Below are 18,561 nucleotides of genomic sequence, written 5' to 3' on the forward strand. Positions count from 1 at the left end.
TACCTGATATTCAAATTTAACGAGCATCCTGTTTTTATGGTTTTTTTCCTGGAATCCTATTTAGAGAGCAAAGGACCTTGATCACTGGGTGCTAAAGTCTTGCTCTTCCAGCAATAACAATGTCAACATTCATAATAAAAGCAAAAATACCAATAGAAGGCATCATTTATTGAAGGTTTACTGGGAGGCATTGGGCTAAGTCCTTTACGTAAGTGATCTCCTGTCCCTGTCTGCAGGGACTGTTGGCCCTGTTTTAAGATGGGAAAACTGAGACACAGAGAAGAAACCCAAGTTCACAAAGTCAGGAGTAAATGATGGAGTTAGGATTCCAGTCTAGACATGACCAGCTCTGAAGCCTGCATTCTAAAACACATAATGCAATCCACGCCACCTCCCCTCTGGGTCTGTTTCTCTGCTGTGCTAACCCTTGACCCTGGAAACAGCAATTCTTCCCTGTTGGAGCCCCACCGTTGCCAGGGTGCCCGGTCAGCTGGGAGCACTGGCTGTGCTCTGAGGCAATGTCTCCAAGCTTCTGTCGTTTGCATACAACAGCCCCTGTGTGCATTTCTTACCGCTTATTTTTCTTTATTTTTTTAAATTGAAAAAAAAAATTTTTTTTGGCTGTGCCACGCAGCTTGCAGAATCTTAGTTCCCTGACCAGGGGTCGAACCTGGGCCCCCTGCAGTGGAAGCGCGGAGTCCTAACCACTGGACCACCAGGGAATTCCCTTATTTTCCTTTAAAATAACTAGCTGGCAAACTACCAGCCAGATTCAGTCCAATGAGCTAAGAATGGTTTTTATATTTTTAAAGCATTGTAAAAAAAAACAAGCAAAAAACCCCAAAAATAAGACAATGAACAAGGGACTGTATGGCCACAAAGCCTAGAATATTTACTGTCTGGCCTTTACAGAAAAACCATGCCAACACCTGCTTTAAAACAGTTCACTTTTTCCCTACATAAATTTATTTTAAAGGGAACTTTATCTGCCTATTGTAAGTGATACACTGGTATGACTTACCATAAAAGAAAGAAAACATTAAAAAAAAAAACTACATTGAAAACCAAATGATGTTATTAAATTCTGAACAGATGCACTTGCCTTTTGATGGCTTTGAATCTGTTTCTGGTTCTTTCCTGGTTAAAAACCAAAACCACCACCGGCACCCAGATACTGGCAGGGGTTACAAAAGTGCAAAAGCACCAGGTGTAGAGCTCCTCTTCCTCCTTGGGGGTCCTTGGATGAATTTAAACACGAGCAAAGGGAACATTCCTCTCTTTAGGTGAGGTTTGGTTGTTCAGTGACCTGGTTGGGTTCCACCTACGTTCATCTCATCAGCCGACAGTGGTACATGCTGCACCCACCCCCCAGCTTTGAGAAACTCTGCTCTAAAAAAAATGAATCCATCTTTTTCTTTAAAGCCTTTGTCTTAGTCCATTCGGGCTGCTAAGACAATACCATAGATGGGGTGGCTTGAACAGCAAATACTTATTTCTCACAAGGTGCCAGCAGATCCAGTGTCTGGTGAGGCCTCCCTTCCTGGTCTGCACACAGCCACCTTCTTGTTGTGTCCTCTCCATGCAGAGAGCAGAGAGCAAGACAAGTTATTGTGTCTCTTATAAGGGCACTCATCCCATTAATGAAGGCTCCACCCTCATGACCTAATCACCTCCCAAAGGCCCCCACCTCCTAATACCATCCCATTGGGGGTTAGGATTTCAACATATGAATTTGAGGGGGGATACAAACATTCAGTCTACAGCAGCAGCCATGTTTTCCATATTTGCCCCATCACCTGGGGTACTTGCTAAAAATACAGATTCCTGGTGCCCATCCCAGAACGACTATCATAATCTCAGAGGAAGAGGCCCAGGAATCTATTTTAAGAAGCCCCTAGGTGATTCCCGGAATCGGGCAAAGTTGGGAAGCTCTGCTCTAAGCCAGAGGGTCACAACCTTGGCCCCACGCTGGAATTCCCTGGGGGACTTTACATGCCCTGCCCCACTTCTTGTCTGATCCCAACACCAGAGATTCTGATTTATTTTACCTCAGGGTAGCCTGCAGGATTTTTATTTTTAATGGAGCTATAATTTACAAACAAGGAAATGCACACTTCTTAAGGGCTCAGTTCAAAGTTTTGACAATTATATATATATAGCCATGTAACTATTATCCAAAGCAAGATAGAGAACATTCCCATCACCTCAGAAAGTTTCCTTGAGCCCTTTTCCACTCACTTCCCACCACCCCCTGCCCCAAGGAGCAGGGTTTCTGACTTCTGTCACCATGGTTCTCTCTCTCCTACTCTTGGGCTTCATATGAAATCATATGGTGTGTATGTGTGGGGGTGTGGGGGTGGGGCTCTGGTTTCTGTTCTCACCGTAGGGAATGGGGAGGGGGCTAGACGCTCTCTGAGAGATCCAGTGGACCAGGATCCATTGCTGTAAATGTTGGATTAAGTACTTACAAATCATGCTTCCCTCCAGTCAGTTTCAGGTAAAATTGAAAAACAACAACAAAAAAGAGGATTTGTCCTTAGGTTTTCCTCTGCGGCTTTGGGCACTGTTCCCTCACCTGTCTTAGCTGCATCCTGGTGATAACATCCAGCCCTTACGCAGGACTCCCTTTTTGCTAGCACCGCCCGAAATCCTTACATAGTTGAGTTCATTCCATGTTCCCCCACTGATGAGGTGGGAGCTATTGCTATCCCCATTTTACAGGTGAGGAAACTGAGACCCACACAGGTGGCTCCAGTCCCTGCGCTTGACCCCTTCATAGCCTCACCTGTGTCCTTCCCACACGCAGGGCCCTCCACCCAAGATCAGCTTTTATTCGCTGAAAATTCCCGGTGCTGAGCCCCAAGCTCTCATGCCCCACTCACTAAGTCTAATCTGCAAAAACCCTCACTTTCCCTTTTCCTAAATAACAATCACAAGGCTCACCCTCTTAGAGGGTATTTTGTGTCCACAGAACACTTCCAGAAGGTCCCTCAGCCCTGTGAGCCCTGTATCTCCAAGAATCCCTTTGGAGGTCTTTATACGGTGCAGACCCCCAATCCTGACGCAACCCATCCCATTCCAGCCTCTTGATCCAGAATCTGCCGGGTTGGAACCTGAGGATTTGTACTTTAAATAAAAAACCTGACCATGAGCCAGGCACTTGGGGGCAATACCCAAACCAGGAAGACTGCAGAGTGGGTGGTTCTTGCTCCATTTTCCAGATAAGGATGTTGGAGATCATCTGGTCAATTGCACAAATGGACACTGGAGGGAGGGGGTGTCAGGAAGACTCCTTGGCTGCCCTTGTGCTCATTCTGTGCAGATGAAAGCCTGGTGCCCTTTTGCTTCCCATCATCCCTGCTCTGGAGCTGTCACTGTGCACCCCAGGGGCCCGGGTGGTCTGTGGTCCTCAGTCATGAGCTCTTGCCCTTTCCCCACAGAATTCTCCACGGTGCAGGCGGTCCAGGCCACCATGATCCTGTCCACCATTCTCTGCTGCATTGCCTTTCTGATCTTCGTGCTCCAGCTCTTCCGCCTCAAGCAGGGAGAGAGATTTGTTTTAACGTCCATCATCCAGCTCATGTCATGTAAGTAAAAGGATGGACTTCTGGAGTAAACACTCTCTTCCCAGCCAATCATGAGTAGAAGCTGGGAAGAGTGTGGCAGGTGAGGACTTGGGAAGGAGAGGTTGGCAGCTGTGCCATGGTGGGATGTTTTATACTTCAGACTTCAGATTTAGTTAGGGGGTCAAGAAAGGCGTCCTGAAGACACGAAGCCTGAGCTGGGCTCTCTAGGGTAAGTAGGAGTTGCTGTCTTGGTACAGAGGAGAGAAGCATAGGTCCCCCAAGGAAAATCTGGGTACTTAACCTCATCCTACCACTAATATCTGTGAGTGTTGGTGATTCAGTGAGGATGCTTTTGGCTGCAAGTAAGAGAAAAATCCAATTAGCAATGACTGCGGCCACAAAAACCTTTACTTTTTTTCTATAACAAATCGCTTAAAGGTGGAAGGTGTCAAGAGTTGCTTTGGCAGCTCAGCAGCAGCATCAAGAAGCCCCACTCCTTCCATCCTTCCATGCTGTCATCTTCAGAGTGTCAGTGATGACCTCATGGCCCCCAAAAGGCTGCTGCAGCTCCAGACATTCATCCTGGCCTAACAGTTTCTAAAACAGTAAGCAAGGGAAAATACAGCAACAAAAAAAATGCTTTCTCCTCCCACATCTCCCTCTTTTCAGGGTATTATATTTTTCACGGAAGGATTTTCTGTGGCCAGAACTGGGACACATGGAACCATAAACTATAGCAAGTAAACAGGAATAGGATTGCCAAGAGGGGTTGGCAGACTAGGGCCCATGGGCCAAATCTGGCCCACTGCCTGTTTTTGCAAATAAAATGTTATTGGAACACAGCCCCGCCTACTCATTTGTGTATCATCCATAGCTGCTTTCATGCTGCGACAGCAGAGTTGCATAGTTGCAACAGAGACCGTACGCGGCCTGCGAAGCAGACTACTTCCTGCCTGGCTGACCGATGGCTTGGACCAATTATGACCCTTTGGGCTGGGTAGCTGGCTGCCCAAACAACATTGAGTTCAGCTGGCAAGAATGGGAAGCAAAATGGCTACAGGGTAGTCAGCAATATTCTGCTACAAAATATTAGTTGTAATCTTTCCAAGAGACTAAAGTAAATACCTACTAATAACAAAAACTGAAGTTTGTCTTCAGCTCTGACCATAGTCCCCTCAGGTCCCTGGTGCGTGCTGTGGTCTGTGATTTATTTGGACCTTGGCTTTCTTCCGACAGGCCTGTGTGTCATGATTGCAGCTTCCATTTATACAGACCGGCGCGAAGACATTCACAAGAACAACCCAACACTGTACGCCCTGACCTCGGACGGCAGCTACGGCTACTCCTTCATCCTGGCCTGGGTGGCATTTGCTTTCACCTTCATCAGCGGCCTCATGTACCTGATACTGAGGAAGCGCAAATAGAGCCCAGGAGCTGGGTCGCTTTCGCTGCAGTACAGAATCCACGTTCAGATAACCGTTTTGTATATAATCAATTTTTTTTTTGTGGTTTTTCTAGCAAACACATTGTTTCCTTTAAAAGCCAAAAGGAGAGAAGAATTTTTGCATTCTTGAGATCAGAGAATAGACTATGAAGGCTGGAATTCAGAACTCCTGCCCATCCGAAAGACTCAACACAACAAAGCCAAAAATCCAGCAATGCTCAAATCCAAAAGTGTTCAGCAGGATCTTTCTTAACCATGGGGATGTAATGTGATGTGACAAGAGGCCAAGAAAGCCAGGTCTCGGGGGACATCTTCCCCTAGGTTTGGGCTACGCTGAGCCTCCCTCACCTCAGCTCTTCTTCCTGAATCTCTCTGTGTTAGTGGTAGAAGGTGGAGTGAGGGGGGTCCAGGTAAGGGAGGAAACCTCCTCAGATGTTTAGCCAAGTTCCACATGAGAAACACGTGGTGTAGCCCCTGGTGTTCTGTCTACATCCAGACCAGAGCCCCGACCCTCCTGTAATAGGTTGGGTCCAGAAAGTGCCACCCAGATTTGCTGACAAAGTCACCTGCTTGCCTTAGGGAAGGTGAGCTTTAACCTGGGTTTCAGATTTCGGCTCGCCCTAATCTCAGCATGTGACCCCTAGTAAAATGCAGGCTATCAGGGTCCCTCCCTAGACCTACAGAATCAGTCTTCAGGGATGGGGCCGGGGAACATGCATTTCTAACAAGCTCCTTGGTGATGCTCAGGTGCCTTAAGATTGAGGACCACGGTCCCAGGGCCAGGTGAGCAGAGCTGCCTCACAAATGTTAAAGATCTCATCATGTCGAGATGGGGAGGTGGGTCTAGACGCCACTGGAGGCCCAAACCTTGGCCTCCATCAGCTATTCATTCTTCACTGTCTCTTGCACAGCTGCTCACATCTGGACCATCCAAACTCCAGTCCCAGGCCTTGATCCCGATAGCCAGACACCCTGGGATGGGGGTGCAGCCTCCTCCCTACCCGAATTCAGAAGGCCTTTTCCTTCTCTTCCTGGCCTGCCTTCAAGACTGCCTGGCCTCTACTAACCCCCATTTCTGGAGCCTCAGAGGACCGTTCACCATTCCTTCGTTCATCCGTCAACATAAATGATGGGATGCTTATGCCAGGCACAGGGGAAACCATGTCGAGACAGTCTCTCTCCTCGTGGGGCTCATTGTCTAGCAGAGGAGACAGATTAAAAACCAATTAGAAAAATGAATTACAAAGAGCAATGAAGGCTGCAGAGAACAAAACCAAGGATTCAGAAGAGAGGCCCGTGGGTGGGCAGGAGGGAAGCTGCCCTGTGCCTGCCTGTTAAAAGCATTTAGGATTTAGATCAGCCTAAATATCTCACTCCACTCAGCCCGAACAAGGTGGCACTGATGGGGCAGTGCTGTGTGCGTTACACCCGGAGAACACTTCCTTCCCTGGAGGGGCCCAGGGTCCTGACAGCAAACGAAGCCCTGGGAGGGTCCCAGATTGCCGTGGTTCTCAAACTTCAGTGGGTACAGTATCTCTCGGGGGATGCTGCCTGCTAGGGTCTGGGTAAGTGCTGCCAGGGATTCAGAGACTGTACTGAGGGGTAGGGCTCTGGGGAGCTGGTCCTCAGTGCTGTGAGGTGTGTGGCAACGCGGGGACCTCGGGAAGTGCCTACGGGAGAAGCTCTTGGCACCTCACTGTCTTTTCCCTTGTGTGTCGTGAGCCTGCTGCTGGGAGGTGCGCCTGGGACCCGTCTGCGCATGTCAGCACTGGCACCACGTAAATGACCTTCTGCTACGTGGGGCGATGGTTTGCCCTCAGTGGAGCTGGGGAGATGCCTGGTCTGAGTCGTTTAGGGCCACCGCGGATACCTCTTTAGTGCAGGATTGGGTTTTCTCTCCATCTACCCATTCACTCATGCATTCATTCGGCTTCAACAGAATATTAAATACTTACCGTGTTCCAAGCACTGTGCAAGGCTCTGAAAACACAGGGGCAAGCGAATCCAGACATCTGGCCTGAGACAGGGCCCCTCCCCCAGAGAGGCCACCAGCACAGTACAGGGGGACACGGGGCCAGAGGCAGGACAAACGGTCACTTCTTGCCTCAGTGGAAAACTGTCATTACTCCTGTTTTGGGTAGGAGTGCGGGTCACACCCCTGGAGCTGGCAGGATGCTACGTATACCTCGTGGAGGAAGGTGGTTCTAAGTGCCCCAAGCTTTCTGCTCAGGCGGCTTTTCTATAATTCCCTGGTAGTCACAATGGAAACAAACAAAACCCCTTAGAACCAGAAATCTGGAAAGCCTTATCCCCAAGCAATGCGTGAATTTCCATCCCCCCAAAAACTTCAGGAGTGGGTATCTGAAATGACCCGTGGATTTTCCTGGCTGGTCTCCACTACTGTTTAGCATTCAGTGCCCACATCCATCTGTGATGCCGGGGCTTTTTGCGAAACAGGAGTGCTGCCTTTCCCCCTGTGGTGTGACGTGCCCTGGGGAGGTGGGAAAGGGGATGGCACGAGCGAGAAAATACCCAGCCTTCTTACCCGTCAGTAGGTTCAGCCCTCACTTGGTGCTTATGATCAGTTTTTCACAGACAACCACAAAGACGATTAGCTAAGACATCCAAGAAGCGAGTATCAGGACCAAATATATTACTGGTAACAACTGCATTGGAGGGAACTGTAGTTTGCATATTTTAGGACATTTTTATAAAGTACTGTAATTCGTTCATTTGAGGGGCTATGGATGGAGACAGACTAACTCATTTTTGTTACTTGCATTAAAATTACTTCGGGTCTCTGTTCAAATGAGTTTGGAGAATGCTTGATTGGTTGCTCTGCGTGAATGTCGTTCATACCCGAATACAGGGAAATTGGAGACATCCCCCCACCCTGCCACACACTCTCTGCCATGGGTTGTGTGCCTGTGCGCATCCCTAATCAGGCTGAATTCATAAGATGCTCTATATTCACTGGTGATGAAGAAACCTAGACCCCCAAGCCCGTACGTAAGCACACTAAACACGGTAGCTTGAATAGAAGCTGTAGCATCATTTAAAATCTGCCTGGATGGGAATTACTAAACTTGCTAATAGTTGAAAGGTTACTTACAATACAGCAAGTTGGATAGTTTTGTCTATTGGGGGGCAGTGGTGATGGGGAGATGCTAGGGAAAGGCATAGAGGTTAAGTTTGAATCTTGGTCGGGGGACAAATGTGATTTTAGGGTAGTTAGATACTTTCTACTTAATGTGCCTTTAAAGTAGTCCATTTTCTATGTTTTGTATAATCTGAAACTGTACATTGAAAAATAAAGTTTAAAACCAAATTGCCCGGAGCAACAGACTCTAATGTTCCCAGCGGTGCCAGTATCTAGAGGAAGAAGCTGCTGTCTGGAGTGGCAAGGGGTCATTTGATTTCTCATCAAGATCATAACATGTGGCTTTTACAGTGAGCCAGGGATATCTGACAATTGGCCATAGGACGATTTCCCACTCCCTCTGCTGCTTTCATGGGCCAGCTTCCTGGACGAATGACTGGCAGTGGCACAGGAGCCAACACCTTGAAGGGCCCCATGCTTGGTTAATGATCTGCTAGCGCTGTCTTAAAACTCTTCATGATATTTGGACAAACAGCCCCACATTTGCATTTTGTGATGGTCTCTGCAAGTTGTGTAGCCTGTTCTGTTCTCCAGTTTGTATCTAATAAGACTTTGGCTTTAAAGAGTTTGGTGATGATGAAAATGAGACTATTGTAATAGCGCACTCTCCAGAAAAAAAAAAGAGAGGAAGGAAGGAAGGAAGGAAAATTCAACCAGAGAGAGAGAGAGCTTTCATTTTAACCTAAGGAATGCCCAAAGTAGTAACAGCTCTCTGTCTCGGGAACTCACACATTTCCTTGTCTCCACACAGGGGTTGCTGTCCATATTCTTCGTGTTTCTAGATTTTTTGTTTTTTTTTTCCATGTGGCAATTGGATAGTGATCACCCCAGAGCACTCAATTTTATATTTCTTCCAGTCAGGAAATTAACCTATCGTTCATTCACCAAATGTTTGTGGCGTAACATATGGTTTATCCAGGAGAATGTTCCATGTACACTCGAGAAGAAAGTGTATTCTGCTGCTGTGGGATGGAATGTTCTATCAGGTCCATTTGCTCTAAAGTGTAGCTCAAATCCAATGTTTCCATATTGATTTTCTGTCTAGATGATCTATCCATTGTTGAAAGTGGGGTATGGAAGTCCCCTAGTATTACTGTATTGCTGTCTAATTTCTCCCTTCACATCTATTAATATTGGCTTTATACAGGTGCTCTGATGTTGGGTACATAAATATTTATAATGATAAAGGGGTCAATTCATCACCAGGATTTTGTAAATATTCACCAAATATTTGTGTACAAATTATGGCATAACCACTGGGCTAGGTGTCAGGTACATCGTGATAAACTTAGTCCCTGCTCTGATCTAGCCTATTTGAGTCCCAATTTCCCCCCAAAAAAAGTGACAAGAAAAATAGTAGTTGGTGACACATGAAAATTATATGCAATTGAAATGTCAGTGTCCATAAAGAAGGTTTTGTTGGAACACAGGCACGCCTGTTTGTTTAGATACTGTGTATGGATGCCTTCACGCTATAGTGGCAGAGTTACCACCCAATTCACATGGTCTGCAAAGCCTTCAGTACTCTCTGGCTAGGAGAAAATGTTGCCATCCATCCCCTGGTTTAATCAGGTAAGAAGGAACTGTCTTTTTTCTAGTTGTTTTTTTAGGAACAAGAAGAGATTTCCCAGAAGCCCTTTAGCAAACTCTCCCTGGTGTCATTGGCTTGAGGATTCCAGTTTTCAAGCTTAACCCAAGCTTAGCATTGACCTCCAAGCTGGGGGTCAAATTCCTTCAGTGAGGGATAGACTTATGAACCACACTATTAGGAAAGAAAAGAGGGGATTGACTGTGAGCTGGGCAACCAAATTATCTGCTCAAGTCCATCCCTTTGCTGTCTAGATCCATGCACAACTTTATAAGAAGTTTAAAAATTCTTATACATTCATGAAATGAACCAACCCCTTCTTGGGAGGTACACACCCTGAAGTCACAACCACGCCAGGGTCGCTTGGTGATGTGTTAATATCCTCTCATCAGGCCCAGTGTCTCCTCATGGCCCAGCAACCTATGAGTAAAAGTTGCTATATACTCCCAAAGGCACCCAGTATAGAATGGAGGAAAAGGAACAGGATTCCTACCATAAATGTTCCCCTTCGGAAAACGGATAAGCAGAATGAGCATCAGTGCCCAGTGGCCCACATTTTGTGCTGGGTACCAACACCAAGAACTCCCTTCCCTGGTCGGGAGTAAGATCAGGGGTTGGTCAATGCAGGGCCCTTGGTTCCACTCAGAGGGACGATCTCTCTAGTCCGCAGTCCTCCAGGGTTGTATCTAAGATGGGCGCTGGGGAGGAGGCCCTTCCCTCCTTCCTGTGGTCATGAAGCCTAGGGTCTCAGAAGTACCTCAGGGTTGGCTAGTCACAGGAGGTTCTCGGTTCCTTTAGCCATGGAAGGCCAAGCCAGCCAGAGCTCTTATCTGGACTTTTTTTTGGTTAAAACAACAAACATTTATTATCACACGAATTTTGACAGTCAGGAATCCAGTAGCAGTGTATTAGGGTGGTTTTGCTTTACAGTCTTATATGAAAGAGGTGGACCTCATCTTTGAGCCTGAGAATTCCTGCCTCCCAGTCTTTTTTTTTTTTTAATTTATTTTATTGAAGTATAGTTGATTTACAATGTTGTGTTAATTCCTGCTGTACAGCAAATGATTTAGTTATACATATATATACATTCCTTTTCATATTCTTTTCCATTATGATTTATCACGGAGTATTGCATATAGTTCCATGTGCTACATGGTAGCACCTTGTTGTTTATCCATCCTATGTATACTATTTGCATCTGCTAATCCCAAACTCCCAGTCCACCCCTCCCCCACCCACCCCTCTCCCTTGGTAACCACAAGTCTGTTCTCTCTTATGACTCTGTCTCTTCAAGCCCTCGAGCCAAGCTATGTCCCCAGGCTGGTCCTTTGTCTGGTGAAGGATGCTTGAGGATTTGGTATATCTTTTCCTGTCATCCCATATGTCTTTGCTAAGCTTTTTGCCTCCACACCATGGATCCTTAGTCTAGAGCAGGGCTTAGCAAACTCCTGGCTTGTTAGCCAAAGCCCTGCCTTTTTTATGGCCCTCAAGCCAAGAATGCTTTTTCATTCTTTAAGAGTTATTTTTAAAAATGCAAAGAAGAATATGCAACAAAGACCTTATGTGGCCTGTAACAGTTAAAATACTGGCCCTTTACAAATAAAGTTTACCAGCCCCTGCTTCAGAATTTGACTTGCTTATCCCGGCAAATCTCCAAATCATTGGATTCTCCACCAATTTAGATTGCAGGCTTCAGGCAGAAAGAGTCTCAATAAAGCCATGTTTTCTTCCATTTTTGTTGTTAAATGGACCATCTTTGACCCAAGATTGACTTTTTCTTGTAGGAACTTACTCAAGGCTCTAAGAAGCTGAACATGGCAACATCCTGATGTGTTTCTACAAGTTTTTCTGATGCTTACAACATCCATGGGTACATGGTTGGCAGGTGACAGTTTAAACCAGGGTTAAACCATGGACCAAGGGCCAAATCCAGCCCACCACCTGATTTTGTAAACAAAATTTTATTGGCACACAGCCACAACCACTGATTTACATATTGTTCAAGGCTGCTTTCAAAGGCAGAGCTGAGTAGCGGCAGAAGAGACCACATGACCTAAGCATGAAACATTTACTAGCTGGCCCTTTACAGAAAGTTTGCCAAACCTTGGTGTAAACCAAATGTTTTGCAATAGCAATGTCAGGGCCACTGCTTCCCAGCATGGGAAGCGGGTCACAGCTGCCCTCTGCTCTGCCACCTGTCTGTTGCTTGTAGCACCCACATTCTGTATAAATCAGGGTTCTTAGTTGAAAGCAACAGCGACTGGTCGATTTAAATAGAAAAGGAATTCATTAAAAGGAAATCAGGTAGCCTTCTCCCCCACAGAGCACAGTTTGCTGAGGAAACCACTGCTGTCACCACAACAGGACACCAAGTTCTTGCACCAAGAACTTGATCTTATGGAAAGCATCTGTGCTACCCCTACTTCTTTAGATTCGGAGCCGGGCATGGTGCATCTGATTGGTGAAGGCTGGGTCACGTGACCATGGCTTTACTGCAAAGGAGGCTGGGAAATGATTAGCAAGCATCTTCAGTTTCTACAGTGGGAGGTAAGTTCTGCAGCCCACGGAGACTCAGAAGGAAGGGAATGCCCCAAACGAAGGAAGGACACTCAGATACTGGGCAAACAGAAAGGCCAATGCTTGCTGAATCCCATCAGAAGCCCAGTTCCCTACTGACCCACAGCCAGGCTAGTGCTTCCCAAACTTTATTGATCCATGGCCCATCCACATGCTCTTTGCTCATATGTACGTACATACTACACTATTATTCACTGAACGTTTTTCCTTAAATCAACTCTTTTTATATAAATACATTTATTCAGAAGAAAAACTAAATTTATGATTTTTTGAAATTTCAGATTTCTGGAGTAAGTTGGAGATTAGCATCCGTTGTCATTAGTGACCCAGTTTAAAAATGAGATATGATTGGGCTTCCGTGGTGGCGCCGTGGTTGAGAGTCCGCCTGCCGATGCAGGGGACACGGGTTTGTGCCCCAGTCCGGGAAGATCCCACATGCCGCGGAGCGGCTGGGCCCGTGAGCCATGGCCTCTGAGCCTGCGCGTCCGGGAGAGGCCACAACAGTGAGAGGCCCGCGTACCGGAAAAAAAAAAAAAAAAAAAAAAAAGAAGCAGCTGAGGTTTCTGACTCATTGCCCAGGGGGCAGGAGCTTTCATTTGCCTTTTTCTGTTCTGATCGCTGCTTTTCTTGCCCCTACCCAAGGCCGTGACCCAGGACTTCTGCGACTGACCAAACCCTCCCTGGGAGGCAGCGTAAACCACAGTTCCAATCCAACTCTGCAATTAGGAGCCAAGAGGCTTGAGTAAGCTACTTAGACTCTTTAAACCTCGTGTTCTGCAAAACCAGGGTAATGCTTACTCCATTGGTCTCCCCTTCACCCAATGTTTGTTGAGCACCTACTATGTGCCACACATTGGGCTAGGCACCAGAGACACAAAGATGTACCAGACAGAAGAGTCCCATGCGCTCACGGAGCTTACATTATAGTGGGGGAGAGGAGCAGACAATAGGCAAGAAAAAAGATAAATAAAATTACAAGTTGGGATATCATCTGTGAAGGAAATACTGTCATGTAAAGAGAGCAACATAGGCCATGTGGGACGGACTCATTGATGAAACGACATTTAAGCTAAGACCTGTATCAGGACGGCTGAGAGCAGGAAGGACTGGGCAGCAGGGCCAGTTAGGATACATGGCTGTAAGGATTAAATAAGGTAATGCATACACAGGACCTGGCACCATGTAGGGAACATTGTGCTTCCAGAGATACCCAGAACTTCAGTTTACAAAGCACCTTCATGTGAATTGTATCATTTAATTTGATTCTCATGACCACTCACCAAATAGGGCAGACACTGGTGTGCCCAGTTTATTGATGGGAAAGTGATGGGAAGAACAGTTAAGTAGAGCAGGGAGGCAAAGCCTTTCCCTTTGGTCTCTCGGATCCCCAAAAGTCACCTCCTTTGATCGACAGTGGATGCTTGCAAGACAGCAGCTGGTGAGTTAGCTACTGCTGGGTAACAAATAGCCACAATGCATGGCGGCATACAACAGTCAGTGTTCGTTGTTCACATGTTTGGGATCAGCTGGAGTCTGGATGGGCAGCCCTGCTGACCTTGCTGGATGTGCTCACAGGTCTGGGTGTTGGCTGATAATGCCCTTGGCTGAAGCAACTCAACCTTGTTCATATGTCTCCTGTCCTGTATCAGACTGACTCGGGTATAGTCTCATGTGATGGCAGAGACGCAGGAGAGCAAGTGGAAACAAGGCCTCTTAAGGGCTAGGCTTGCAATTAAGATACCATTACTTCTCTGCCTTCTACTGGCCAAGCAGTTTACAAATCTTACCCAGGTTCACAGGAGGGGAAATCAACTCCCTCCTTCAGTGAGAGGAACACAAGGAAGGGGATGGGGAGGTGAGGGTGGGAGCAGATTAGGGCCATTAATGTAATCTATTACTGCAGGCTTCCAATTAGGGCCATGCAATAGAGAATAGTGTGTGTGTACATGTGTGTGTGAAACAGTTGAACCATTTAGGGCACAGATGGAATACTTGTGAAAGTGCAGATTTTAAACCTGTTAAATCTCTAAGGGCATGACCCAGAATCTGAATTTTATAAGCCTTTCAGTTTATTCTGATGATCACAAAAGTTTGCAAATCATCATTTTAAGGGATCAGACCTATGTACAGATGGGTTTTCATTTTACATTTGGAGGTAAACACTGGAACAAGAAGTATATTATGTATGGACATGAATATGAATCTCTACTCCTCCCTCCAAAACATATGTGTCCAAAAATTATCCTGCTTCCAATGCATTTGCTTTACGGGCATTGAAAGGCCAAGTGCCCAGGGAGTGAAATAGAAGGTAATACTACCGCCTCCTAGTGGTGGTGTGTGGCAACACAACAGAGCAATAAAGCACCGGAGCAAAGATTTTTTTCTTTCACATACAATTCAGCCAAATACAAGACAGCTGATAAGAGCTAATTTGAGTTATTCCTCACTGCTTTACAGTTTAATCTATTACTACCAGACATGGCTATGTAGCTATTTTCGTTGAGCTCAATTTATTAATTTTCAGCTCAGTTTTAAAATTTGTACTCTTGTTTTCAGCTAGTAGACTATTACATTGAGAGGGATTTACAGTTTGCAGCTGGATGTCAGTGTAGAATTTACTATTCTTGCATGAGAAGAATATATTTTAAGTGCAAAACCACTTTGAAGCCATTTTGAATAATTGTATTATGAAAAGTACTTGTGAACGTTTTTTCTCAAAATTTTTCCTTGAAAGAGATTCATATTATCTGTCAGGGTTTCTCGACGCTGCCACAATCGACATTGGGGGGGCAGATAGTTTTCAGCTGTGGGGGTCTGTCCTGTGCACTGTAGGATGTTTAGCAGCATCCTGGCCTCCACCCACTAGATGTCAACTGCACCCCTCGAGTGTGACAACCCAAAATGTCTCCAGACATTGCCAGATGTCCCCTGGGGAGGGGAGGCAAAATTGCCCCCAGCTGGGAACCTCCACTTGTAGGGCTTTATATACCAGGAAATACAGTGATTGGCAACCATGAGGAGGCCACCAGGGTCCACAGCAGGTCATGCCACTGGGAGAGGAAACAGGGAGAAGCCAGTGACAGCCCACCCCACCGTGGCCCCTGGCCTGTCTCTGAACAGCACAGGATGTTCCTGGTCCCAAAGCTTAAATGGCATATTAGCTCAATATTTGTCATCAACTAGAACAAACAGAGACCGGAGGAACCAGGAAAGACTTGCCTCTCTGTGTTTGTAGAAGGACAACAGTGTAATTTCACGGGGGACTTGGACACATGTGAGGAAAGAGAGGTATGACTTAACCTTGGCATAGGGTTCCCTTAAATAACAGCTATCTTTTTTTTTTTTTTCTTTTTTGCCATTGGGGGAAGTTAAATTGCCATGATGTGCTGCTGCCTCGTCCAGAGATGAACGCTGCTGGAGAGGAGAGCCTGGCCAGGAAAGCATCCGCATCCCTAGTCTGACGCTGAGCTGGTGATGGGGAACGGGGTGTAACAAGGTGGTCACCATGCCTCTGTCCTCTTAGTTGTGCTTAGCTTTGCATTTTCCTGAAGCCCGCTTTCTCTCTTTGTCACCCTCTGTCTCCTGGGGTGGATGGTCTTTTGTCCTGAGAAAAAGGACCCTGAAAGGTCCCCAGACGTTCTCAGAATAAGGTGTGATGTCTGGAAATATCTCACTAGGACCAATGAGACCAGCACGCCAGGGCTAACTCTACCCGGTGAGCTGGCTGCCTGCCTTCAAACCAGGTCTCAGCATTTTCCTGCTGTATGACCTCAGGCAAGCTGCTTGATTTCTCTGTGCCTCTGCTGCCTGTAAAATGGGAACAGCTGTGACAGCAACAGCAGGGGACCTACACCCAGTGCTCAGTGGGGGCTTTTATTGTCTTTTATTATCATCAAGTCACTGGGCCAAGCCCACCTACCAAGTAAGCGGCAGACTTGAGGATTAAAATTAGATTTTCTGACTCCAAATCTTGGGTTCTCAACCTTGCCACATGCTGGAATCACTTGGGAGGCTTCTGAAGGCTGGATCCTGCAGAGGCTGCCATCTCCTTGGTCTGGGGAGCAGCCAGGTGTGGAGAGTGTTGAGGGTCTCCAGGTGATTCTAATGTGCCGCCTTATAACTCAGGTGAACGACACTCAGGCTCAGGCAGAATCTGACCTCCCAGGGCTGGCTTATCTCACTGAGCATAATGTCCTCCAGGTTCATCCGCGTTGTAGCGTGTGACAGGATTTCCTTCTTCTTCGTGCCTGAATAATATCCCATCCTATGTACATACCACATTTTCTTTCTCTACTCATCTGTCATTTCTTTCTCCACATCAGCTGATACTGCTTACATGAGGTATTCAAAGTGGTCAAATTCATAGGAACAGAAAGTAGAAGGATGGTTGCCAGGGGCTTGGGGAGGGGGGATGGGGAGTTGCTGTTCAATGGGTACAGCATTTCAGTCCTGCAAGAGGGAAAGTTCTAGAGAGGCTGTGCAACATAGTCCTTATAAGTAACGGTACAGTTCCATACACTTAAACTTTGTTAAGAGGGTAATCTCATGCTATGTTATGAAAAAATTAAATTTTTTTTTACCACAACTTAAAAAAAAAGACAGGCTCAAACAGGTGGTTCAGGGAAGTGCTGAAGACTCCAGGGTGGGCAGAGGTTGAAAACAGGGGGACTGAATCAGAAGGGCTTCCTGGATGAGGAGCCTCCAGGCTCTTCCAGGAAGAGGCGGAAAATGTGGACCCAACATGTGGGGCAGCTGCTGGCGTGGAAGCGTTTCCCAAGGGATTAATGGGAGAGAAGGGCTGCTAGGAGATCCAAGCCGGGATCTGGAGCCTTCAGTGTGAACTGCAGACAGCCAGCCTCGGAGAATTGCCTCCGCTTGTTAGCAAGGTGTGGCCTGCAGCCTCCCTGCCCCTGGCTGAGTTGACGCAGTAACCAGCGTGCTTATTTAAAGGATGGATGACTCAGCCTCCAGTTCCAGCCTCCGTCTTGCTTGGCTTGTTTTCTGGCAAAGGAGGCAGAGAGCCAGCGAGCAAAACGTGTGATTTGCCAGATTTTGCCAGCAGCTCAACTGATTGCAAATTCAGCCTAAATTTCTGTCTCCTTGTACGTGAAAAAGTCTTTATAATTTGCTGGTGGGGAAGGGGTGGGGTAGGGGGCTGATTCTTAAAGTCTAGTCCAAGGACTTGCTGCCTTGGAACTCCCTGGGGAGCATGTTGAGAATACAGGTTCCTGGGTCACACCCCAGACTTGTGGAGTGGGACCCTCAAGGGGTGGGACCCTGGAATCGGCCATCTTACCGAGCTCTCCAGGTATGTGGACCAAACGATGTTGGTGGATCACAGCTGGGAGTATTTCATGGGATGCTTAACACTGAAAACCAGGCCAGACAGCCCAAATTAAGAGGTGGTCGTGGCCCATCCAACCTGAACTTCCTTTCTTCTCTGCTGGTTCTCTCCTTTGTCTCACTGAGCAGGATAAACAGACCTCAGAGGTGGTTTGGAAATGCAGTGACCTGCAGTCCAATCAAAAATGATAAATTTTAAAAAGAAAGGAAATCTCACTTCATGGTCTGCAGGTTTTCAAAATACCTGTGAATCACGTTGACACGGATTGCTTTCTTTCTGGTCACCTAATATGCAGTTCCCCTTGCTTTGGTAGCAACACCCCAAATTCCTTTTGGAATCATCTCTCCCTCCCAGTGGGTGGGCAGGTCGATCCATCAGGGTGTCTGGTGGCACGTGACCCAAGCCAAGTCAATCAACATTTCTCTCCTAGGCTTGTGAGGGTGGAAAACCCAGCCCTCAAACAGCTGCATCTTATTCTCTCCATTAGCTCCTGTTCCTTCGATTATTCTCTGTGCTCCTTTCTGGGCCTTCTCTAGCCTACAGCACAATTCTGTGGGCTACCCCAGGCCCCTCCCATAAACCCCTCTGCTGCTGAAATTCTGGTCCGCTAGACAACTCTGGGAACTAAGGTTCTCTCTCTCTCTCTCTTTTTTTTTAAACAGATGCTAATGTTTTGCCTTCTTTTCTTTTTAAATTATTTTTGGCTGCATTGAGTCTTCATTGCTGTGCACGGGCTTTCTCTAATTGCAGCGAGCGGGGGCTACTCCTCGTTGTGGTGCGCAGGCTTCTCACTGCGGTGGTTTCTCTTGTTGCGGAGCACAGGCTCTAGGCGCGCGGGCTTCAGTAGTTGTGGCACGTGGGCTCAGTAGTTGTGGCTTGCGG

The 18,561-nt window shown here is 46.8% G+C and overlaps 1 protein-coding gene across 1 annotated transcript in view; it reads left to right on the forward strand.

The window, feature by feature from the left end:
* Positions 1-8,338, forward strand: part of EMP2 (epithelial membrane protein 2) — a 39,579-nt gene extending 31,241 nt beyond the window's left edge. Inside the window, exons 4-5 of the mRNA XM_082670614.1 lie at positions 3,441-3,587; positions 4,803-8,338. Coding sequence (XP_082526740.1) covers positions 3,441-3,587; positions 4,803-4,990 — 335 coding nt within the window. The 3' untranslated portion in view covers positions 4,991-8,338. The remainder of the gene's footprint in view (positions 1-3,440; positions 3,588-4,802) is intronic.
* The last annotated feature ends 10,223 nt before the right edge of the window (positions 8,339-18,561 follow it).

Source organism: Grampus griseus (genome assembly GCF_964374135.1).
Source record: "Grampus griseus genome assembly, chromosome: 14".
Lineage (NCBI taxonomy): Eukaryota > Metazoa > Chordata > Mammalia > Artiodactyla > Delphinidae > Grampus > Grampus griseus.